At 40.5% G+C, this 24,916-nt stretch overlaps 1 protein-coding gene across 2 annotated transcripts in view; it reads left to right on the forward strand.

Annotated features, from left to right (window-relative positions):
• The window catches only part of HSPBAP1 (HSPB1 associated protein 1), a 54,744-nt gene extending 30,137 nt beyond the window's left edge, over positions 1-24,607 (forward strand). The window contains exons 4-9 of one of the 2 annotated variants that reach the window (XM_059687660.1): positions 1,855-2,036; positions 11,868-12,004; positions 16,585-16,756; positions 19,519-19,602; positions 23,491-23,601; positions 23,715-24,607. In XM_059687660.1, coding sequence (XP_059543643.1) covers positions 1,855-2,036; positions 11,868-12,004; positions 16,585-16,756; positions 19,519-19,602; positions 23,491-23,601; positions 23,715-24,248 — 1,220 coding nt within the window. In that variant the 3' untranslated portion in view covers positions 24,249-24,607. The remainder of the gene's footprint in view (positions 1-1,854; positions 2,037-11,867; positions 12,005-16,584; positions 16,757-19,518; positions 19,603-23,490; positions 23,602-23,714) is intronic. The other variant, XM_059687661.1, reaches the window with a different exon arrangement.
• The last annotated feature ends 309 nt before the right edge of the window (positions 24,608-24,916 follow it).

Genomic DNA, 24,916 nt, shown 5'->3' on the forward strand with positions numbered 1-24,916 from the left:
GAGGTCAGCCATGGCGTTGTTCTGCCTAGCGCTGTGAGGGTGTGGTCAGTGGGATCCTTCTGCTTTATGGGCCTGGGACTGAAACACAACTGAGGTCAAGATGTGTGGTTGGTTTCTGTGGTCAACAGACTTGAGGCTTCATTCTTAAGACAGTTGGTACTGACTGGAGTCTGATGTCCTAAGGACTTAAGCATTAAAAAAGAGAGGATTGGCAGAAAGGGGAATGGGTCATGTTAAAGAAATGCAGTTTCTACAAGGATACATAATGTGTTTCCCATGTTATTATTTGCCGTCTGATTTTGCTTCCTTATTTTTACCTTTTAATATAGTCAAATCATATATTTCATTAATATTTTTAATCCTATTTATTAGAAATTTCTTCTGTATCCTGAAAATAAATATTTTTAAAAAATATTTTTATATTTCAGAGAGAGAGAGATAGAAACATCAGTGATGAGAGGGAATCATTGATCTGCTTCCTGCATGCCCCCCACTTGGGATCTAACCCCCAACCTGGGAATCAAACTGTGACCTCCTGGTTCATAGGCCATCGCTAAACACTGAGCCATGCCAGCCAGGTCTGAAAATAAATATTCTAATAACTTAATGATTTCTTTTTTATATCTTAATAAAAGCTTTCTTTCAGAAGAGCTTTTGGCTTTGTTGTTTAACAACTGAATCAGCCAATAGTAAGGATAGTTTTTAGTTCTAAGGTTAAAACTGTGTCTTTTTATAAAAAAATCTTAGAATATTTTACTATTTTATTTAAAAATGAATGCTTAATTCAATAGTGTCTTTAAAATTTTTTTATTAAATTTATTGGGGTGACATTGGTTAATAAAATCATACAAGTTACAATTCTATAATATATCTGCATATTACATTATGTATTTACAACCCAAAGTTCAATCTCTTTCATCACCATGTGTTTGATCCTCTTTACCCTTTGACACCTCCCCTCCACTTCCCTTTTCCTCTGGTAACCACCATACTGTTGTCTGTGTCTTTGAGTTTTTGTTTGTTTATTTGTTCATTTGTTGCTTCCAGTTTTATATCCCATACAAGAGGCCCAATGCACGAAATTGGTGCAAGGGTAGGCCCTTGCAGCCCCAGCTGCCTCGCAACCCCGCTGCCTCACAGCCCCGCTGCCTCACAGCCCCGCTGCCTCACAGCCCCGCCCCCGACCCGCACCTGCCTTGGCCTGGTGTTGCCCACATCCGCCACCACAACCCCCTGGCTCCCTGGTTCCGCAGAGTGTCCCCCCACCCCCCATCAATTGTCCTGCAGCAAGTGGCCTGGGCCTCCCTTTGCGAGGCAATCGTGGAGCCACCCATTTGATTGCCTCGCTGACTTGTGGCCTGGGCCTCCCTCTGTGGGGCAATCCTGGGGCAATGGCAGGCCCCCCGACCAATCACATCACACCTGCCTTGGCTGGCCTGGTGTCAGTGTGTGTCATAGCATGGTCATCGGGAATGTTGTCTGGATGGTTGTTCTGCTGTTCGGTCATTCGGTCGATTTGTATATTACACTTTTATTATTATAGATATGAGTTAAATTCATATGGTTCCTGACTTTCCTGTCTAATTTCGCTTAACATGATATTCTCAAAACTCATCCATGTTGTCACAAATGACAGTATTTTATCTTTTCTTATGGCTGAGTAATATTCCATTGTATATATGTACCACAATAGCATTGTGAAAGTTGTAAGTGATTTTAATTATATAGCAAGTGCCAAGTTAATTTTTAATTAATTGAAATGATAGTTAACATTTTTGGTTGAAAATATTTTTTAAAAAACAATTTTGGAAACTGTTTCAAATACATTTAAAGTTGCGTTCTCTTACTTTACAGTTCCTCAGTTTGAAACTTCATGTAGTTACGTAGAAGCTACACTTGAAGAGTTTCTGACCTGGAACTGTGACCACTCTAGTATTTCTGGACCATTTATAGATTATGATTATTCCAAATTCTGGGCTTATGCTGACTATAAATATGTTGTCAGTCTATTTGAAGACAAGACAGATATTTTCCAGGTAAGTCAACACATTCCTTTTAATCACGGTAATAATTTATTCTTGAGAAATTCCCTGGTACCATTTTTCCTCACTGTCATTTTTCTCTCAAAAGAGGTTCACTGTGGGTGTTGAGTATTTTATCCACTCTAACCAAAAAGATTTGTTCAAGAGAAGTGAAATGTTGGGCACACACACACACATGAGTAGCCTTCTCACTGGTTTTCTACTCATCAAATTTCCTATGCACTTTCTCCTGTGCCTTTAAACAGCCCCCAAGCTGGTTTGGAGTGTATTAGAAGCACAGATTATGTATAACACTTCATTTCCTCTGACCTACATAGAAGTTTTCATTCATTCTGGTGAGACAGAGGTACAGAGCTGACTACATGAAGCAGTCCAAGCTGCTGCTTCCATCTCTCCCTGTTCTGAGGGTTTAGTGCAGATATAAGGCCTGGGTCAGGTGCTGGTTCCCACTTTATTGTTGTATTTGGTTGTAGAAGTCCTGCAGAAGTGTGGGCGTACTTGCAGAAGTAAGAATGTGGAAGTTCTTTGCCGTGTGTTGACATAATTGACAGAAGAGTTTGCAGGCTACAATATCCTCTTTTCTTTTAAGTGTTTTCTGCTGCAGACTGCCAGTTTATTTTGTGGAGTGATTTTGCAAACTTCCTGCTCTGATTTCTGGGTGGGTGTCTTAGGCCTGGCCATGAATGGGAGTAGTCCCTGAAGCTGTTAGGATGACTTTGCCTTGCCCACAGTCAGGTCAAGGTTCCAGAGTCCTTTACCCTGCCCACCCTTTGTGGAGAGAAGTCTTAGCCGTCACTGCCAGCTATTCACCCCCCACTCCTCCCCTCCTGCCCGTTACCACCACTCCCTCTCTGGACTTCCCTCTCACATAGGCTGTAGGCCTTGGACTCATGAGAAGTTTTTAATGCAGCCTGCGTTTTGTTTTGTTTTTTTTCACTTTGAATCAAGGTGTAGATGCTGATGTTTACATAATTACTATGATACAATTGTTAATACTTTGTAGATTTCTTTATTAAATTTTTAAATGCTTATTTTTTGCTTTTTATTTAAAAAATGAAAATTATCTCACCTATTTCATAATTGTTAGGCAAGGACATATTTTTATTCTCATAACCATGAAAGAAATCCATCAGTTTTAAAAACATTTCATAGATGCTTTCTGAATCCAAAGTCTATACCAAATCTACTTTTTACTCATTTTTAAATGATAATTTTGAGGTAATTTTTTTCTTACAACCTTAGTTGTGATCGCTTTATGGATGTTGAACCCTGGACCTTTTAAATATCATAGTTACTTTTTAGAGTATTTCATTATTATTTCTTATATCCCCCATTCAATCTGTAGATTAGATTAATACTTTTTTTACTTTAAATTTCAGGCAAAATGTTGTGTAATGGTAATACTTATCAAGTACTTATAATTGATGCTTTTCTAAGTACTTTACATTTATAATCCTCACAGTAACCCTATGATTTAATAATTATCCTTATTTTAAGAAAAATGAGGTTAAGTGAAAAAGCTTTTGAAAATATACAACTAAGAAAAGAGTAACCCAAGCTGTCCGCCCTCCAACCTTTAACTGCTTCTCTGCTTCACTGCCTCCAGAGGGTCTAATACATTCAGTTCTGTGGGAACTCTACAGCCAGAATTAAGGAATTCCATTTATGCTTAGTCTAGGGCTCACTCTGCCTTGGGTGAATCTCTGATCTGACCCCCTCAGTTATCTGTCTCAGCCCAGGCATAACAGCACTGGGCATACACGTATCCAGTCCATGAAGTGTGGACATAAAAACAGTCTTTTGGCATTGTGCTGGAATTCTAATTGAGCCCTTATAAAATCTGATCTTTTTAGTTGAATGAGTTTTCTGTCCGCTCACATTATGGTGATTAAGTCTCCGGATTAGTACAGGCAAATCTGCTATGAAAAACCAAGTCTATTGAGATTATTTTATTTTTTAGCTCAGAGTTTTCTGAGTACCAAGTCTTCTTACATCAGGTACCAAAGTTGTTTACCATTTTTTACTGCTATAACTCATTTGACCACTTAGTCTTATTACTTATTGTTTCAAGTATTCTTCTCTCTGTCATGGTAGGTAGTTAAACATTCAAACTGATCAATGTTTAAAGTATTTATTAATTCATTTTAAATAAACTCGTGAACATAATAACATTTTAATGAAAATAACTATATTCAGACTTGTATGTTCTGAGAGGAGTGGTATTATTTTACATTTTTGTAAGTCTTTTTAATGTCTGCTTTAATAGAAGACAGCTGGATTCTTCTATCTGTTTCTTCATTCAGTCTTTGGTAATTTGTTGGTTTATTTGAAGTATATGAAGAATATCTTACCTCGTGCATATGCAGCTGAAAATAGTTTTTTAGCCGCCTTTTTAGATAGTTGTGGATTTTTAAAAATACTCTGCCAAACTTGACAAGGAGTAGTTTCTCAAAAGATTTGTTTGTTGCAGTAGAGTCTGAACCCATAATCATTGAACTCTTTGCACTCATACAATAAACTCCATTGGTCTCTCTTGTAGAGAATGGAGCTTTTATAATACTGTTCATCAGCCATTTGGAAAATATTGGTTTATTGAGTTTGTAGATCTTCCAACTATTGACACATTTCTGTATGCATCATCATAAAAAAATGACTTGCTAATATTACCATTTTCATCAGAAAGACTTTTAAGTATTAGGAAGCTTTAAAGTTTATGGATTTCAGGATACAAATTTCCAAAATCATTTTCATTCTGTTCATAATATTTCCTTTTTCTTTTCTTTTTTTACATGTTAAAATGTTATTTACAAAGCTTCTTGGTTGTACAAAAGATAAAAATGCTGTTACAATCTTGGTGTAACTGAAAGCCACAGGCAGTTGACTCACCAATCACAGCTATCCGCACTACAGCAAGAGTCTTACTCGAAAACCTAACAATGCTTACAATTTTGTTGGTATGCAGTCCCCCAGTTTGGTGGCGAATTTCCAAAAAGGAATAAATGGAGGAAGGCAGATGTTATTCAAAATATTTTCTAATTTTCCTTGTGATTTATTCTTAGACTTAAGAAGTATAATGTCTAGTTTCCAAATATTTGGAGGTTTTCTAGCTATCTTTCTGTTACTGATTTCCAACTTAATCCCATTATAATCAGAGAATATACTTCGTATGATTTCACTCCTTTTAAGTTTATGGTTTTGTTTTTTTTTTTAAGTTTATGGTTTTATGGGCCAGTGCTGGGGGCCAACCCCAGCAGGTCCAGGGGTCCCCAAAGGTGTGGACGGAGTCGGTGAAGAAGGAATGACACGGAGACAGCGTTCAGTTGATCAGCAGCCTAGCCAGGGTCTCTAGCCAGGATCTCCAGCCAAGTTCTGTTCAGGATCTCCAGCGAAGTTCTGGTTAGGATCTCCAGCCAGGTTCTGTGTCCATGTTCTCTTGCTAGGTTCTCCAGCAGGTTCTGTCCAGGTTCTCCAGCCAGGTTCAGTCACCAGGTTCTAGTCAGGTTCTCTTGCCAATTTCTGTAGTCAGGTTCAGTTCAGGATCTTTTGCCAGGTTCAATCACCAGGTTCCAGTCAGGTTCTCTTGCAATGTTCTGTACAGGTTCTGTCTCTAGGTTCTTCAGCCAGGTTCTCTCGCTAGGTTCTGTCTCTAGGTTCTGTGGCCAGTTTCTGTCCAGGATCTTTTGCCATGTTCTCTCCAGCGAAGTTCTTCTGTCTCTAGGTTCTGTGTAGGTTCTGTGTCTAGGTTCTGTGTAGGTTCTGTGTCTAGGTTCTGTGTCCTGTTGTCTTGGTTCTGTGTCCTGTTGTCTTGTTACATCTGTATGTATACCAGTTGATTCCAATCCTATCAATCTCTATTCCAAAGGTTAGGGCGTTTCTTATCTCCATTCCAGGGAGTAAAGATTATGTAGCTTAAGCATGATTGTTCATAGTTAAAGTGATTAATTACCCGCCTCGCACTTAGTTAAGGGGTTTTGTTCCCTCCCTAACTCAGGGGAAAATCCCTACCTGGGGAAACAACCTTTCTCAGAGAGGTGACCTTGGTTAAAACACATAGTGCCAAGAGGGTGAACAAACATATTAAGAACAGTATGCCATATATGCCAGGTCCCTTGAAACAGCAAGGATGGACCGGCTCCCGGCAGGCCAGAATATAGTCAGTCTTGATAAATGTTCCAGGTGAACTTGAAAGTAATGTGTATACTGTTGTTGTTTTTTATAAATATAAGGTATTGTTCAAGTCTCCTGTATCCTTACTAATTTTCTGTGCACTTGTTTTGCCCATTATATAGAGAAAGGTGTTGAAATTTCCCAACTGTAATTGTGTATTTGTTTCTTTTTCAATTAAGATTGATCAGTTTTAGTTTTGTGTATTTTGAAACTATTAGATTTATGCACATTTAGGATGATTATTTCCTCTTAATGTATTGATCTTTTATCATGATGCAATGATTGTCTCTCCTGGGTTCTTCCTTGTTTTGATATCTACTTTGTGTGAAGTCAACTTTGTTTGATTTGCCTTTGGATTAATGTTAGCATGAAAAAGGAGTACTGAGTATATGCTTCCATTTGTATGAAATTGTAGAACTCATAAATAAATGGACAGAAAGTAGATTAGTACTTGTCTAAGAATGAGGGAGTAGGGAGAGATGGGTTACAAAGTATCACTGGGGAACTTTTGGACATGATCAAAATGTTTCTCATCTTGATTGTAGTAATGGTTTCATATATATGTGTGTGTGTGTGTGTGTGTGTGTGTGTGTGTGTGTATATATGAAAAAATTCACCAAATTATACACTTAATATATATGCTGTTTATTGTATCATTAATTATATCTTAACTAGAGGCCTGGTGCACAAATTTGTGCATGGGTAGGGTCCCTCAGCCTGGCTGGCAATTAGGGCCATCAGGGCCGTCTCGCCCAGTCCCGATAGGAGCTGGGCCAATTGGGGTCTGCCAGCTGGGGGGAGGGACTGTAGGAGGTTGGTCGGCCAGCTTGGGGGAGGGACCACGAGAGATTGGCCAGCCAATGGGGTGGAGGGACTGATCGTGGGAGGTTGGCCGGCTTGCCAGAGGGGGATACCAAATGGGGGACAGACCATGGGAGGTTGGCTGGCTGGCCCTGATCGGGGCGGGTCAGGGCCAGCCGGCCGGGGGGAGAAACCGTGGGAGGTTAGCCGGCCAGCCTCGGGGAGGGACCGCGGGAGGTTGGCCAGCCACGGGGACGGACAGGGGGAGGTTGGACTGCCACGAGAGGTTGCCTGTGGGAGTGCACTGACCACCAGGGGGCAGCTCCTGTGTTGAGCGTCTGCCCCCCTGGTGGTCAGTGTACGTCATAGTGACTGGTCAACCGGTTGTTCAGTCATAACGGTTGCTTAAGCTTTTATAGATAGAGAGATAGATAGATAGATAGATAGATAGATAGATAGATAGATAGAGCTGTAAAAAAAAAGAATGCAGTGCTACCAGTATACTTTGGTTCCACTGTCTTGACCAGCAGTTTTATTCACCATTATTTTTGTGCCCTCAGTGTGAACACAGTGCATCTTAACATAGCTAAGTAACATCTTAGTAGTATAATGAAAATAATTTTAACCGTACAGATTCTGTGAAAGGATCTCAGAGACCCCCAAGAGGATCTATGGGCCACTTTGAGAACCTCTGGTCTACATCACTTCTGAAATTACTCTTTATTCCTCCAGTTCTGACTCTTCCTCTGATTACTTCTAAAACAGTTTCTTATGAAAATACATTTCAAGTCATGCTCCAGATTAAATATTGAAATATGTTAATCATGTTCACAAACGTTTCATGACTTAAAATTAAGGATAGCATTTAAGACTCTCCCCAACATGACTGATGCAACCTTTCTCCTCTACTTTACTTAGTCCCTTGTCTAGTCTCCTCGCTGAGTGCTGGGCCACTATGTTCTCTCTCACCTTCTGGCCTTTATTCATGCTCTTCTCAGTTTCTCCTTATTAAAACTCTACTTCTTAGGGTCTGGCTAAGGTTCAGTCTTGGCTATAAAACCTTCTCAACCACTTGCACCCACATCCATTCATCCCTTGGTTTCATTCCTGTTTTATTTGGATTGTTATTTAAATGGTATATTACATAGAATTTCTCTATGTAAGCTCTTTGGGAACAGGGACTGTGTTTTATAATTCTTTTTATTCCCCAAAAGTGTTAACATAGTGCTGAATGCGTAGTCCCCTTATCTACTGGGCGTATGTCCCAAGACCCCCAGTGGATACCTGAAACTACAGATAATACCCCATGTATACTATTTTTCCTAATCATACATACCTATGGTAAAATTTAATTTATAAATTAGACACAGTAAACATTAACAATAACTAGTAATAAAAGAGAACAGTTGTAAAATATACTGTAATAAAAGTTCTGTGAATGGCTTTGGAGCCATTGTTAAGTTATATAAGGGTTACTTGAACACAAGCATTGAATACAGTCTAATAACCCAGAAGGCTACTAAATGTTTAAGGGTGGATAGCTTATGGAATGAATACTAGACAAAGGGATGATTCATGTCCTGGGCGGAACAGAGCCATTCCGTGTAAGATTTCATCACGCTACTTAGAAGGTTGTTGAATTTAAAACATGAATTGTTTATTTCAGAAGTTTTTCACTGAATATATTTGAACTATGGAAAGTGAAACTGCATAGAAAGTGGGGTGGGACCAGTGTACGTAGTAAGTAATTGAACAATTACATAAGTGTATTTTTTTCTTTTCTTATTTCTTGTTTTGATATTTCTTTGGTCTTTAGGGCCCTCCAAAGAATGTTTTAACTTAAACCCCTAGCTTCACCCTTGTCAAATTTTCTGTGGCTTCTAGTTAATCAATTATAGCATTTGTTAATCTTGATACGAAATTCTTAGCTCTCTTCAGCCTTCTATTAGTTTTATAAGTTTTTACTTAGCTTTACTTAAAGTTTCCATGTACTAACCATGTTATTTCACAAATTAAAATCATCCACTGATAAACATGCAATACACATACTGGTAAATACACTGGCAAATATGCTAATATTATTGGAAAATGTCCGGTGATCAAAATTAGGATATTGGCACTTAACTGACTTTCATGAGTGGAAAATGAAATTAATAAGTCTCACTAATTTTTAGTTATGTATCATATCATTGACTAATCTAAGTAAAGCATTTATTTGAAACATTTTGTGTTCTACTTCCCAAGGAAGGTAGGGAATTTGTGACATTCCATATAAAATTTCTTTACCTCTGATTCATTAGGTAAGAATGACAGGTGTGTTACCTTTTATAATTATCAATAAGTATCATCACAATTGAAGCTATTAAGAATCAATATATAGCAAAAGGGATTTTGCTCCAAGAATGTTTTTCAGGTAGGTTCCATGTTATGTTGTGATTCAGATTAGCTACTGAGAGTCAGGAAGTTTGTTAAGTCACCAGGACACAGAATCCCAAAATGCAATACATGGAAGATTAGTTCTATCTAACTGTCTTGGACTTTACTGTATAACATAGTTATGAGAGTATGTTGAAATTGAACCAGGCGGTTTAGTAATGATTTAAAGGGATTTGTTTGACAGCCAGCAATGCTTTCTGATGAAACAGATTGGAATGTAAGAATTTGGGTGTTTATCCAAGCCTACCTGTTTTCTGTGTATGTTACTTAAGGTAATTTCCTAAGGAAAAACAGAGCCTTAAGTACTTGCTAATTTGTAATGTCCATTTAAGGGTTGTTTGAAATTTAAATTGAAGTATTTATTCTTTATAAGTTTTACATAGTATTTATTGTTAAGTAAGAGGTCAAAGGGGAAAAAGGGAACATATAGTAATACTTTCAACAATTAAAGATTTTCTGGATATAGATGATTTCTAAAGACTTCTCTGGCCCGATTGGCATGGCTCAGTGGTTGAATGTCGATCTATGAACCAGGAGATCATGGTTCGATTCCCAGTCAGGGCACATGTCTGGGTTGTGGGCTTGATCCCCAGGGGAGGCGTGCAAGAGGCAGCCAATCAGTTATTCTCTCTCATTTATGTTTCTGTCTCTCTCTCTCTTTCCCTTCCTCTTTGAAATCAATAAAAATATATTAGGAAAAAAAAAAAAAAAGACTTTTCCAGCGCTTGAGGTGGATGCGAGAATAGATTCCAGGGTGGATTCACCCCATCATTCTCCTGTGTTGGTTTCACTGATGTTGTGACCTAACAGGGTCACTTGTTTTTAGCAAGACTTGAGGCTGATTCCTCCTGGGCTTATATTGATTTCAGACATTTGGCTACCTGTAAGTAGTGGAACTCGATTGGTAAGAAAGGCCCAACTCTTAAGAGCCTGTGGGAAAAGAAACAAAATGCTGTCCGTTTCCTGACAAATTTTACTTTGATTCACACTTTCTCTGCAACCCCATCACCCGCCTCCCCAACTCTTCCTCCTCTGGTGTTTCCCAGCCAATATGCTGCTGAAATTGTAGGTAGTTTAGGTCACCTTGATCTAATCATTCCCAAACAATTTCCCTTTTTTAGTCATTATTGTGGTAGATAAGAGGTCAGGGAAACCTCTTGTCAGTTTCTCATATATTAACTCCACTTCCCCTCAACCCCCATCCTGTAGAAAACCTTTTTTCTGTGGTTCTTTCTGAAGCAATGCTGTGGAACAGAGCTTCTCACCTGCAGTCAGTGCTTCGACTCCCGCAAAGCATAAGAAATTTTGTGTGTGCTTGCATTTCTCTGTGGATAGGGGCGTTGGCATTCATTAGATTCCCAAGGGAGTGTATCTAGAAGATTAAGAATCACTTAAACCAGCTGCTTCTTAGCTAAGGCAAACCCCTGCTTTTTGTTTTTATACTGCATGTCTTTAAGCTGCCTTTAGCTAAATTCCAGACTGAGGTGTGGTGACTTGTTCAACAGGGACCCAGGTTCATTGGCAGCCTTCCCCAAGCTCCCTGCTGGCGACCAGGCGTCCTTCTTTGGTTATCTGCTCACTTCTGTCAGAGCATCTGCCACATTATAGTGAAAGGTTCCACTTATGGGACTATCTTTCTTTATTAGATTCGAAGGCTGGGCCTGGGTTGCATTAATTTTTGTATCCCAAACACCCAATGTCATACCAACTATGTGATAGATGCTTTAAAATGTTCCTGGCCTGAACCATTTACCCATAATCAGGCCACAGATTCTTCTCTCCTTCCCAAGCAGCCAGTGTTATGGGCACTCACCCTGAGGCAGGTGTAATTTTAGACTCTGGGAATGCAGAGCTGAGTCACTGCGTGGAGCTTATGGGCTATATTCAGAAGACACATGACTTTTGCCACTCCCTGGAGTGGCTGCACATGAGCCATAGGCATTTACAGTGGTGCTGACCTTGCGAAAATTCCCCCTTCTGTAACAGACCTTAGTTATGTTCACATGTTCCGCTATTTTCATCACTCAGAACAAAAATGGAAATGTTCATTCTAATCTTCCTCAAAACCATCCATTAAATGTCTCCCCAAAATATTCTTTCTCTGAATACAGCTGTTAATGGTTTGCCTCTAAAAATAGAAAATATAGATTGAAGATACTGATAAAGAAGTGTCAGCATGTAGGACTATGTTCTGCGCATGGAAGTTTTTTTTTCTTGTTTTCTTAAACTCAGTAGGAAATAATTATGATTGAAAAAATGAATAAAACCAAACCAGTAAGCTGGTTCACTAGTTTGCTCTCTTCTAGCTTATATATATTTTTTAATTCCATGGGTTTGGGTTTATGTCAGACTAATGTGCAACACTACCATATAGAGGAATTGGTTGATTCTTAATGGACTATAACTTTATTTTCAAAACAGGATGTGATATGGTCTGACTTCGGGTTTCGTGGAAGAAATGGACGGGAAAGTACATTGTGGATTGGCTCCCTGGGGGCTCACACACCCTGTCATCTGGATTCATATGGTTGCAACTTGGTATTCCAGGTACAAGGAAGGTAACACACAGGCCCATGCATGAGAGTGTGTGTGTCTGCGTGCCTAGTGTATCTCTGTGTGTTGCACAGGAAGAGGAACCAGTACGAAATGGGTGGTAGGACCCCAAGGTTTTAGTTCCAGCCCCATCCTGTCAGCCTGCCTCATGACCAAGGTGGAGCTCTTGACCTCTGGTTGTTTCCTTCTTTGTTCTCTCTCTGTCTTACCCTCTTTCTTCCACTCTCCCTAAAAATCAATGAAAAAATAACCTCTGGTGAGGATTAACAACAACAGAAAGCTGATCCTAGAATCTCAGTTCAGTGAGATAGTGCTCTGCTTACTCTTTTACATGAGAGTCTGCATAATTTTTAAACTTCTATTTAAAAGCAGGAACACCTTTCCTTCAAACCTAAACAAGTAAGAACAGAGCAGTTTGTCGAAAGGAAGAGACTGCTGCCACCCCCCGGCCCCTGAGGCGATGCCAGGGAGCCTGGTTTGAGAACTGCTGGACCAGAACTGCCTCTTTCAACTCTTAAGTTTTAGTTTGTGCCTACCTGTAGACACAAGGCAGTATTTTTTTTTAAACTTGGGTCAGTTTTGTATCTTCACCTATCTGTGGACCCTAAGAGACATAAGAGCTAAGGCAGCTAATACTTTTGATAGCCCCTGGTTCTAGGAGTTATGTAGGAATGTAAGTGTTCCTGCCGGTTTGGAGATGTACTCTGGCTGTTGTATGTGCAGCCTTATTTCTCCCTAATTAATGACTCCCCAGTCTCTTCTCCTGGCCTTTCAGGGCTTTTATAGGGCAGCACAGAGGGAAAAGCAGAAAGGGTCATAAAGGTCTTGCCTCCCAGGCAAACACTGCTTATTCTCTGTTCTTTCAGCATGCCGAACCATGAGGGCTTTTTGAGCAGGGTTTGACATATGGATTGACTATGCTTTCTGATTAGCAAAAGAAGGATGCATATATGTTACACTTTAAGCCAAGCCAAGCACTGGAGAAACCAAGATGGCGGCATAGGTTAACGCCGGAGATTGCTGCCTCGAACAACCACTTCAAAAAACAACTAAAAGACGGAACGGACATCATCCAGAACCACAGGAAGGCTGGCTGAGTGGAAATTCTACAACTAGGACCAAAGAGAATATCATACCCAGACTCAGAGGAGGCGCAGTGCTGAAGTGAAATACTAAGGTGCGGAGTGCACGCGGAGCGGGCTGGAGGCGGAGGGTGCGGTTGTTGTTTTCAATCGGGAGGGAGTTTCAGACTCTGAGCTCCAGATCCGGGCGAGTCTCTAGGGACCCAGACTCAAGCGGGAGAAGCGGGACTGTCTGGCTTCAGTCAGAACTCGAAGGCAGCTTTCTCTCCGACGTTTGCAGCGGTTGCTGGGACTCTGTGAGGCAGAGCCCCTAGGGACGGAACTGAGAGCAGCCATAACTGCTCGCTCCGGCCCGCCCTGTAGATTCCTGGGGTCCTGCCCCGCCCAAGCCCTGCGCGGAGCCATTTGCCGGATAGCCTCAGGCAAACGCTAGATTAGCACCGCCCTAGAGATCCAGCACAGAAGCTCTCCCACTGCAGACACAGCGGACCCTCATAGCCAGTTAGCCTGGAGGTCAAATCACCCCCGGTATTGCCGACAACAATCAAGGCTTAACTACAACAAGACTGCGCACAAAGACCACTAGGGGGTGCACCAAGAAAGCATATAAAATGCGGAGACAAAGAAACAGGACAAAACTGTCAATGGAGGATATTGAGTTCAGAACCACACTTTTAAGGTCTCTTAAGAACTGTCTAGAAGCCGCCGATAAACGTAGTGAGATCCTCAAGAAATCTAATGAGACCCTCGATGTTATGATAAAGAACCAACTAGAAATTAAGCATACACGGATTGAAATAACTAATATTATACAGACTCCCAATAGCAGACCAGAGGAGCGCAAGAATCAAGGCAAAGATTTGAAATGCGAAGAAGCAAAAAACACCCAACCAGAAAAGCAAAATGAAAAAAGAATCCGAAAATACGAAGATAGTGTAAGGAGCCTCTGGGACAGCTTCAAGCGTACCAACATCAGAATTATAGCGGTGCCAGAAGATGAGAGAGAGCAAGATATTGAAAACCTATTTGAAGAAATAATGACAGAAAACTTCCCCCACCTGGTGAAAGAAATAGACTTACAGGTCCAGGAAGCGCAGAGAACCCCAAACAAAAGGAATCCAAAGAGGACCACACCAAGACACATCATAATTAAAATGCCAAGAGCAAAAGACAAAGAGAGAATCTTAAAAGCAGCAAGAGAAAGAAACTCAGTTACCTACAAGGGAATACCCATACGACTGTCAGCTGATTTCTCAACAGAAACTTTGCAGGCCAGAAGGGAATGGCAAGAAATATTCAAAGTGATGAATACCAAGAACCTACAACCAAGATTACTTTATCCAGCAAAGCTATCATTCAGAACTGAAGGTCAGATAAAGAGCTTCACAGATAAGGAAAAGCTAAAGGAGTTCCTTACCACCAAACCAGTATTATATGAAATGCTGAAAGGTATCCTTTAAGAAGAGGAAGAAGAAGAAAAAGGTAAAGATACAAATTATGAACAACAAACATGCATCTATCAACAAGTGAATCTAAGAATCAAGTGAATAAATAATCTGGTGATCATAATAGAATCAGGGACATAGAAAGGGAATGGACTGACTATTCTTGGTGGGGAAAGGGGTGTGGGAGATGCGGGAAGAGACTGGACAAATACTGTGCACCTATGGATGAGGACAGTGGGTGGGGAGTGAGGGTGGAGGGTGGGGCGGGAACTGGGAGGAGGGGAGTTATGGGGGGAAAAAAGAGGAACAAATGTAATAATCTGAACAATAAAGATTTAATTAAAAAATAAAAAATAAAAATAAAATAAAACTGTCAAAAAAAAAAAAAAAGAATAAGCCAAGCCAAGCAAATTGTCTGGCCTGGTTATCATTATCGCTCTTCCTTTGGAAACCACAGCTATGGGGCAGAGGTAGGAGCTGGTACCTGGAGAGGTCAGGAGAGCTGTGACCTAGCTCTGGCCCTACCGTTATCACTAGCCCAGTGGAAGACCCAAGCAAGTGCTGGGTCCCTCTTCCACTACTTTGCAAGTGAAATTAGACTGATGATCTCTTAAGAGTCCTTCCAACATTCTAATCATACTAAATACCCAACATTTTTCTAAACTAGTCATAGGTACAGTGGAATGGAGCAGCTTTATCATCTCTCAGGCAAAATGAGACCTGAGTGTATACTCTCTAGTTTGAAAATGGCAGCCAACTGTTTCCCAGTTCTTTGTTGTTTTTTTAATATATCTTTATTGAATAAATTCAGAGAGGAAGGGAGAGGGAAAGAGAGAGAGAAACATCAGTGATGAGAGAGAATCATTGATTGGCTGCCTCCTGTTTCCCTACTGGAGATCAAGCCTGCAAACCAGGCATGTGCCCTTGACCAGAATCGAACCCGGGACCCTTCAGTCTGCAGGCTGACTGAAGTGGCTCTATCCACCGAGCCAAACCAGCTGGGCTGCTTCCAGTTCTGAAGGACATGATGGCCCCAGTGGAACTGCATTGGGTCATGAGAGGGCTTCGGGCTTTTCTCAGAACTCGGTGTGTTCTTCTACCTTTTTTTCTCTTTGCTTCCCCACCAGTGTATTTCTGTGTCTCTTCCTTTTTGACACTTGCTCCTCCTTTACCTCCCATGTCCTTCCTCTATTGGCTCGAACTATGGGTGTGTCTGGTGTTGTGTAAGAAAGTTTATCACCTCCATTTTTCAAAAATTTTTAAAGTGAAACTTCTTATACTTTTCTCTTTTTGACCACTCCTCTATTACATTATACTGTATTAGTTATGTGGCATCATTTATGCATTTGTCGTCCTTAATAGATTAACATAACAAATGTTTAACTTAAAAAATGTACAACCCAAACAGGAAGAAGTCTGGAAACTATTTGGAGGATAAAACTACAGGTAGTTACTCTGGATAAGATAAGAATACAGATAGCTGAAAGGGTGGGGATTGCTTTGAGTTACTCTATAACAGTGGTCCGCAAACTGTGGCTCGTAAAACTGCGGCTCACGAGCCACATGTGGCTCTTTGGCCCCTTAGGTGGCTCTTCCACAAAATACCGACTTCTGCGCATTGGCCACAAGTTTCAATCGCACTGTCCGTGTGCGCCCGCATGTGGTATTTTGTGGAAGAGCCACACTCAAGGGGCCAAAGAGCCGCATGTGACTTGCGAGCGCAGTTTGCCGACCACGGCTCTAGAATGAGGAATAGGAACAATTTATTGGAGGATTTTGATTTGGGAAGAAAGAATGACCTTTCAAACTACACCCTGTCCCAGCAAAGGGCTGCCTCAGGGCATCATGAGGTTATTCTTTGCTTCCTGCCCTCCCTCCACTCTGTTCAGCAGAGATGCCAGCACTTACTGAGAGGTGGCCCAAGTGACCACTGACATTGCTCCTCCATTCCTCTATGGATTGAATGAAAATGAGTAAATATGAATATTTACTGCTGCCTCCTTACATGTTTTGTCTCAAGTTCACAGTACTAACTTATGTCTTTTTTGTTTAAATTAGGAAAAGATGGCATCTCTTTCCCCCTGAGGATACTCCTTTCCTTTATCCAACTAGAATCCCTTATGAAGAATCTAGTGTGTTTAGTAAAGTCAATGTTGTCAATCCTGATGTAAAGCGTTTTCCTCGGTTTCAGGAAGCTCGAAGACATGTGGTTACACTGAGCCCAGGACAGGTAATGTGGAAGCTGGGACTTGTATCTAGGCCTTAGGACACATGCCTCTAGTTTTCCTCACCTTCCCCTAGTCCAGTGGTCGGCAAACTCATTAGTCAACAGAGCCAAATATCACCAGTACTTCTTCAAAATACACTCGCCCAGGCCGAAAACCGACTTCTGCGCATGGGCCACAAAGTTTCAATCGCACTGTACATGAGACTGCACGTGGTATTTTGTGGAAGAGCCACACTCAAGGGGCCAAAAAGCCACATGTGGCTCACGAGCCACAGTTTGTCGACCACTGACCTAGTACAAATAAAAAGGGTTTCTTCCATGGTGCTCTGCTATTGGAAGGTAGCTTTTCCAGCTGCAGGCTTCATATACATACTTCATATACATGCTTCTCAAGTCATGGAAAGATGGGAGGAGGGATCACAGCTCCTCCTACTGGTAAAGAAGAGAATGGACTGGAGGAAGACAGCTCACTAAGTCGTTTTTTTCATATTAGAGCAAGTGTCAAGGCATGGGTATCCGAGCACTTCTGGAACCTTTATTCATAGTTCATGTCTGTTCAACCGTGCTAGAACCCAGACACATATCGTTGCGGTGCATCTAGGGCAGAGGTATTACAGAGCCAGAATGATGTGCTTTTAAGCAAGAATGGATGTTGCTTTTGTAACTGTCTCTGAAACATTACAAAAGTATTGTACCTAGTGCTGCTACCCTGTAGGTAAAATCACCTTACAACACGGGCATTTGCTGTCTGATGTTTTATTAACAACTTGAAAGGTATTCTTAGTCTCTTACAGAGAGTTTACTCCCTCCCATATCCCTCTCTCCTGCCTGTTTTCCTTCCTTTGTTTCCTTTTCCCTAGCTCCCTTCCTGCTTCCTTCATACTTGAGAACTCCAACGCAAACAGTCTAAGTCGCTTCCATCCATTGGAGGTTACCCCCCTTCACTTTTGCCCCCAGCCCCTGGCAACCACTTACCTATTTTCTTTCCCTATAGATTTACTGTTCTGGACTTTTCACATAAGTGCATTCATACAGCATATGAGCTTTGAGAACTGGCTCCTTTCATTGAGCATAATGTTTTCAGGGTTCATCGATGCTGTAGAATGTTATTAGTACTTCATTCCTTTTTATGGCTGAATATATTCCACTGTTTGGAGATCTATTTTGTTTATCCATTAATCAGTTGATGGACATTCGTGTTGGTTCCACTTTGATAAGTAATTTTGCTAAGCACATTTGTGTACAAGTTTTTGTACATGCATATGTTTTCAGTTCTCTTGGGTACATATATAGGAGTGAAATTGCTGGGTCATATTAGTAACTCTGGGGGAACTGCCAAACTTTTTTCCACACCATCTACTTCATTATATCTTCCCACCAGCAACATCTTATGGTTCCAATTTCTCTACATCCTCACCAACACTTGTTATTTCCCTTTACTGTTATTATTGTTATAAAAATTCTACCGGGTGTAAAGTGGTTGTAATTCATTTTTTCTTTGATTTTAATAACCAAATTTGAATGAATGTTTTTTTCCATCATATCAGTTTTCCTTACATCCACTACAAACTGCTTATTCCTTAATCCACTACAAACTGGCTCTCTCTCTTCCTACTTTACTGAAAGTATACTCTGTGATGGGACATGCATGACCTCCTAGTGACGGAATCCAGTGGTTGTGTTTAGTCCTATTCCACTGAAAGGTGCTCTCTTCCCACCTCCCAGCTCTACTTGTCCATAGTGAGTTCCACCAGCTTCCTAAATCTGAAGCCCTAAAGCTTGAGGCATCTCCATGTGCTCTATTTAGCCTTCCGAGGAAATCTCATACTGAGTCTGGACAAGCGCAGTCCTCCTTGACTCTGCCCATTGCTTTTGTCTACTATACCTTCCTATTTAGATCTTAACATTTAATAACTGGACTATTGTAAGAATCTCTTGTCCTTCCTAGACTCTGCCATAATGTTGCTATTTTAACCATCCCCCTACTCAAAGTTTCTCAGCCACTTCCAGTGCCAGTTGGATAAAATTCAGACTCTGTGTTCTGATTTCAGAGCCCTCCACAGAACCTCACCTAACTAACTCTCCCACCTCATCTCTCATCTGCAGTGGTAAGACTGGCCTACTTGCTGTGCCTCAACAGTCCCACCTCCCTTGTCTGTGCCACTTCTCCCTCCTGATAAGTCCTCATCCTTTTCTCTGTCTAAACTCTCTACCAGCCCTGGTTCAAATCACACTTCCTCCATCCAGGATGCCCCTGACCTTGGTTCGTGCCTGCTTCTCCCACCTTCGAAGCTCCCTTGCACCAGTGTCCACTCATCTACTTCACCACTTATACCACCTTTCTATGTACTACTTTTCCACTGGCTAGGTTTTAGACTGTGAGGAGACAGAAACTATGGCCTATCTTTTTACCTAGGCCCTTTCTCAGAATGCATGCAATTATTTTGCAATGGAAAGGAGGAAATATTAGAATCTCAGAATTCTTTACTAAGACCTAGATGTAAACAGATAAGGTCTTGGATTAAGGAGAGTAGAAACTGGAGGAGCTGACAGTGTCCTTTGTAGAACAGATGAATTTGTCAATAAAAAAGGAAATGAAAGGATTGTGGGTTTTTTTCTTGTTTTCCTTTATTATAGCAATATTACTGTAAATTCATTTGTATTACTTTCTTTTTCTAGTATCTTCAGTTGGGCATTTATTTTGATTCTGATATAAAAATAAAATGTCCTGGACTTGTACTAACCATTCTTTACTTGGTTTTCAGGTTCTGTTTGTTCCCAGACACTGGTGGCATTATGTAGAATCCGTTGATCCTGTCACTGTCAGTATAAACTCGTGGATTGAATTGGTACTTTTTTTTCTTAATAATTGTATTCCCTGCTTTTAAGATACACAAAGCCTGTTTCTAAAACGTGATTAATTTTAACCAACATTCCAGCATTACTTTGTGTTGCTGTATCATGAATTGTGTTCTGTGCTCTGTGGATGGATGTTTAGGATGGAAACAGGATGTTTAGTGATGTGCCATTCTTTCTTTTAATGGCACCCAATGGGCCTTGAGGTTGGCTTGCAGGGTCTTTTCCCTTGACCAGTGTAGTTAGATTGTGCGGGCCTGGCTGGATCTGCCATGCATGTCTCATGTTGCCAGACACATCTCACACCATCTGGACCAGAAATACTGCTTCTTGATTCAGGTCTCTCATAACTAGTTGGACAATTCCCAGTCCTGGCTCATACATTTTCTCAAAGCAGAGTCGTGCTAGGTTTTTATCATTTCATTTCTGCCTGAAGCCTTTTCCCTCCAATATGCTATGCTTAGTCCTGGTTGCCTGCTCTACTCCACAATTAAAGTGGCTGCCCATTTGGCTCAAGTCTATCTCTTCAACCCAAGACCTTGATTGCATCTATACGCTCTTTCACCAGAGGTGTTGACTGCACCTGTGTCCTCTTTAACCTAGGCCTTCAGTCCATCTCTGCTGTCCTCTCCGGCCTTGGTTGCAGCTCCTCTCTTTGGCAGCTGCATTCTCCCCTCAGTAGGGCTTTTCTTACCTTTTGGTGATGGAAAGGGCTCTGGTGGAACACACAGTAATAGGAAGCTGTATAGTGTGAGCTTAGAACAGATCTGTCGCCCTTGGGAGTTAGGTGAGAGGTGGGGCAGATCAGTAGACTCACCGAAGTTTTGCTTGTGGCAGGCTGAATTGGAGTTGGAGCACATGCCAAGGCAGAATCCATGGACTCCACTTCCACTCCCTGTACCAGTCACATGTGCAGTACCCCAACAGATGCCACTTCTCCCAAGGTAGCTCATCCTGTTCTTGAATAGTGGGCCTGTCATCTGCCTGCTTACAGCCATACCCATTATTTCTGAAACTATACACAATTTTTTTCCTTTCTAAGTATTTTACAATACCTTTGATGTGTCTCCTTAATCTCTTCCAGGCTCAAAACCTCTTTTTATTGCACGATGTTTTTATGTGATTTTCTTTTCAGACTCTCCACCATTTTGGCTGTAGACTTGGAATTAGGTAGACTTAAGACCCAGGTCTATACCTTTTTTAGCTGTCTCACCTAGGTGATTACTTAATGCCATGAAGCCTAAGTTTCCTCACTGGTAGAACAGGGATAATAATTACACTTCAATAGGGTGACTGTGAGGTTTAAATTGGGCAAAACATGTATAAGCATCTAATTCAGTGCCTGGCACATGGGAAGTGTTCAAAAACAGAAATTGCCACGAGGAGGAGAAAGAGCTGTTATGCCAAGCATAGCCCTCTTAATGTTCGGCACCTAAAACTGAAAACCAGTGGGCCTCATTTGGTGGAGCATAAGGTTTCTGCCTCATGTGACTTTTGACCCTAAATTTCTTCAGTGCTGCTCATAATGCTACATTAACTTTTTCAGTCATCTTGTCTCACTTGCGGCTCACGCCCAGCCCTACGGTATCCGTGCTTCTCACGTGGTCAGTGCCACATCAGATTGTCCTCCATCCTGAGTCTGCAAAGCTGGTTCTTTAAATTTGAGTCCCGTTCCTTAGTCACCTCTCTTAGTTTTCATCATGTCTATTTGGTTGAGCATTGCAGCTTCCCAAGATAATTTTGAATTTGAGTCTCATTTATGCTTTTAGTGAAACTCCTTCAGGCTGGCTTGTGCCCTTTTGGTATGTCACCATTAATCTTTGAGATTATCCTTGCTTTCTGGTACATAGTAGATACCCCAGGGTTGCCTTGTACTTGGGCTGCCCCAAACTTGGAAGTCAATAATTTCTCCATGTGGCCAAGGTTCCTTTTAGTGGGAGTGGTATTTAGAAATCCAGATTTGGGCTCTATGGTTGCTCATTGCTACTGGTGTCACTGTTTCCAGACTCTCTAAGTGGTGAAGCTAGAATGTGATATAGATAGGTAGGTGATTGATAGATTGATAGATAGAAATATACCTATACTTCTAAATCAAAGTTAACATTATAGGGATTTTTCTTATTTATTTCTTTAGTCTTCTCTTACACTGAATTTCTGGGTCCATAATAACAGTAACATATTTACTTCTTTGTTTTATCCACCAATGTTTTTTCAGATGTCGAATTTACAATTCCAAATTCTAGTACTCATATGTGACTTTCTTTTCAGAAACTATAAAACTTGTCAGTAAAATTTGATATTTTTTTTTGCATCCTTTTTATCGTTAGACTATATCCTACTAACTGGGTACAGAGTACTATTTTCAGTAGCCATCATGACAGAATTCTTTTCATTTGTGATTATGACTTCAGTTTTTGCTGTTAAGGCCTTCAACTGATTGGATGAGGTCCACCCACATTGTTGAGGACAATCTTCATTATTTAAATTCAACTGATTATAAATATCAATCACATCTAGAAAATATCTTCACAGCAACATCTCTGCCAGTGCTTGACCAAACAACTGGCACCATAGCCGAATCAAGTTCACTTATAAAAATAACCATCACATACAGCAACTCTATGTTTAACCTTCTGAGGAACTGTCAGGCTATTTTCCAAAGCAGCGGCACCCTTTACAGTCCCACCAGCAGTGTAAGAAGATTCTGGATCCTCCACAATTTTACCTATCTTTTTTATTATATCTGTCCTAGTGTAAAGTGGTGTCTCATTGTGGGGATTTGCTTTTTAAAATTTAGTATTATGTTTCTAAGATTCATCTGTGTTGTCACATGGAGCTGTTCATTCATTTCACTGTGGTACGTTTTCTTGTGTTAATATACCACACTGTATTGACTCATTGTTCTATTGATGGATAATTGGGTTGTTTACAATTTTTTACTTCTATAAATAGAATATTCTTGTACAAAAGTACAAGTTTCTCTAGAGAATATGTGTGATTCTCAAAGTGGAATTGGTGGTCTGTAGGGTACATAATACTCAAGTTTACTGATAATGCCAAGATGTTTTCCAAGTGGTTCTATCAGTTTGCACTTCCATCACCAGTGTGTAAGATTTCTGTCTGTGCACATTTTTCCACCACTTGAAATAATCAAACCCTCTTTTACTAGTTTCATAATTTATATTCCCCCTATTTTTAATGAGGTTAAGCATATTTTTATGTTCATTAGTCATATAATTGTTATTTAATTGAAATGCTTATCTTCATGTCTTTTGACCATTTAAAAAAATTGGGTCATTTTCTTTTTGAAATGTGCAGATTCTTTATGTATTCCAGATATTAATCTCATATCAATTATACTAAATGTTACAGGCATCTGGTTTTTTTCTTTTATGAGTTTGAGGAACGGAAGTTGTTAATCTTAATACAATTTCTCATTAATGCTATAGTTTATATTTATTGTGTCTTTACATATTTACATTCGTGTGGCTAAGCAAGTTTATATGAAATTTTCTCCCATTCCTCAAACAATTAGCATATCAACCTCTATAGGGATTATTCCTCCATATGTAACACTTTTTCTTTTTTTCCTTGAGACATGTCAGAGAATGGAAAAGTTTGGAAAAACATCAGAGGGCGGTTCTTACTCAAGGCCTATGCCTTATAGACAGGATATATACTTAAGTTTGGTTAGTGAACTATTCCACAGCTCTTCTAGATGTCAGATGATAGTGAACACATAAAACACTGTGGTCTGCCATTCCTTGTGTAACAAAGCTTATGTTGATGAGAACAGAACACACAATTAGGGACTCTAGTCTCTGTTGTACGCCATGAGACAGAGAGACAAATGAAAAAATGATGTTTTTATCTCAACTTAGGAAGAGGACCACCAGGCTCGGGTAGAAGAGGCAATTACCCGCATGCTTGTGTGCGCCCTGAAAACTGCGGAGGACCCACACAGTACCAGGGCTTGGTTAAACCCAACGGAGGTAGGCCGCTCCTGGTTTCCATCATGGCAGTTGGTATTCTGTAATAAATCAACCCTGACTAGATTTATTTTCCAATTTATGTAACCACTTAAAAGATTTCTCTTTTTCCTTAGGTTGAGGAAACGTCCCATGAAGTCAATTGTCGCTACTTAAATAGAGCTGTTTCTGCCTTTTTTGATCATTACAGAACATCTGAGACAGGAGAAATCCAAACACTCAGAACAAACGGAGAGCACATGAAAAAGGAAGAATTCAACATGCACAACCTCTTGGAGGTAGAACAAACAGGCAGCCAGAACTTAACCTTGGGAACAGTAGGAGAGCAGGCAGCATGTCCCTTTGGCCCTGATCTGGCTCTCGTACTACCGAGTTCAGAAGATCCACCCTCAGAAACAGGAGGCATGTTTAAAAATGATGGTAAAGACTTTGTTGGCAAAGCTGGAGAGCACTTTGACAAATTGCACTGTATCAAGAAGCAACGAATGATGAGTGGACGTGAGAATATAATTGTGGAACAGATTGCTTCAAATAGTAGTATGGTCCCTTCCCAAACATTCATTTCTACAGATGACTTACTTGACTGCTTGGTGAATCCACAAGTAACCAAGATAGTGGCACAACTTTTGATACAAGGAAGAAGTTTGTGATTGTAATAGAAAATGACTTTTTAAATATTTCAAACATTTTTAAAATAGTGTGATTTTTAAATAAAAGATGAAACAATGAAAAGCAGTTTGCACAGGCTTGTATATGTACTTGTTTTTGCCTAGTTAAATTTCAGCCGCTTGCCACCTTCTTGCATGTACATTGCTCTTTGCCCAAACTGGCTCTTTGTTATTTGTGAGGCCTTCTTTCTGAGCCTTTTTCTTTCCTCTCCCTTCCCATCTCCTCAGCCTATTTCAAATGTAAGCCCCAAGTGTTCTCAACAGGAAATATCTCCATCAGCCTTAAGAAGGGGTCAGCCTGCTGCCTGTTTTTGTAATAAAGTTTTATTGGACCACAGCCATGCGATTTGTTTATATGTTGTCTGAGATCGTTAGGGTTGTGGCGTCAAAGTTGAGTAGTGACAGAGGCATTATGGCCCACAAAGCTGAAAATCTTCACTAGCCCCTTACAGAAAACAAAAATTGCCAACCCCTGGTGTAATGCATCCACTGGGTAGATTCTAGCCTTGACCTGAAGTGATCACACTTCTAACACCTGCAGAATTCTTGCTGTTAATCCCTGTCATCAGGGCAGGATACCAATCAAGACAAAAGTAGGTAGTGGTCCAATATGGAAGGAACTGGAACATGTAGGAACATCAGCCCTGGGA

Source organism: Myotis daubentonii, chromosome 3, assembly GCF_963259705.1.
Source record: "Myotis daubentonii chromosome 3, mMyoDau2.1, whole genome shotgun sequence".
Lineage (NCBI taxonomy): Eukaryota > Metazoa > Chordata > Mammalia > Chiroptera > Vespertilionidae > Myotis > Myotis daubentonii.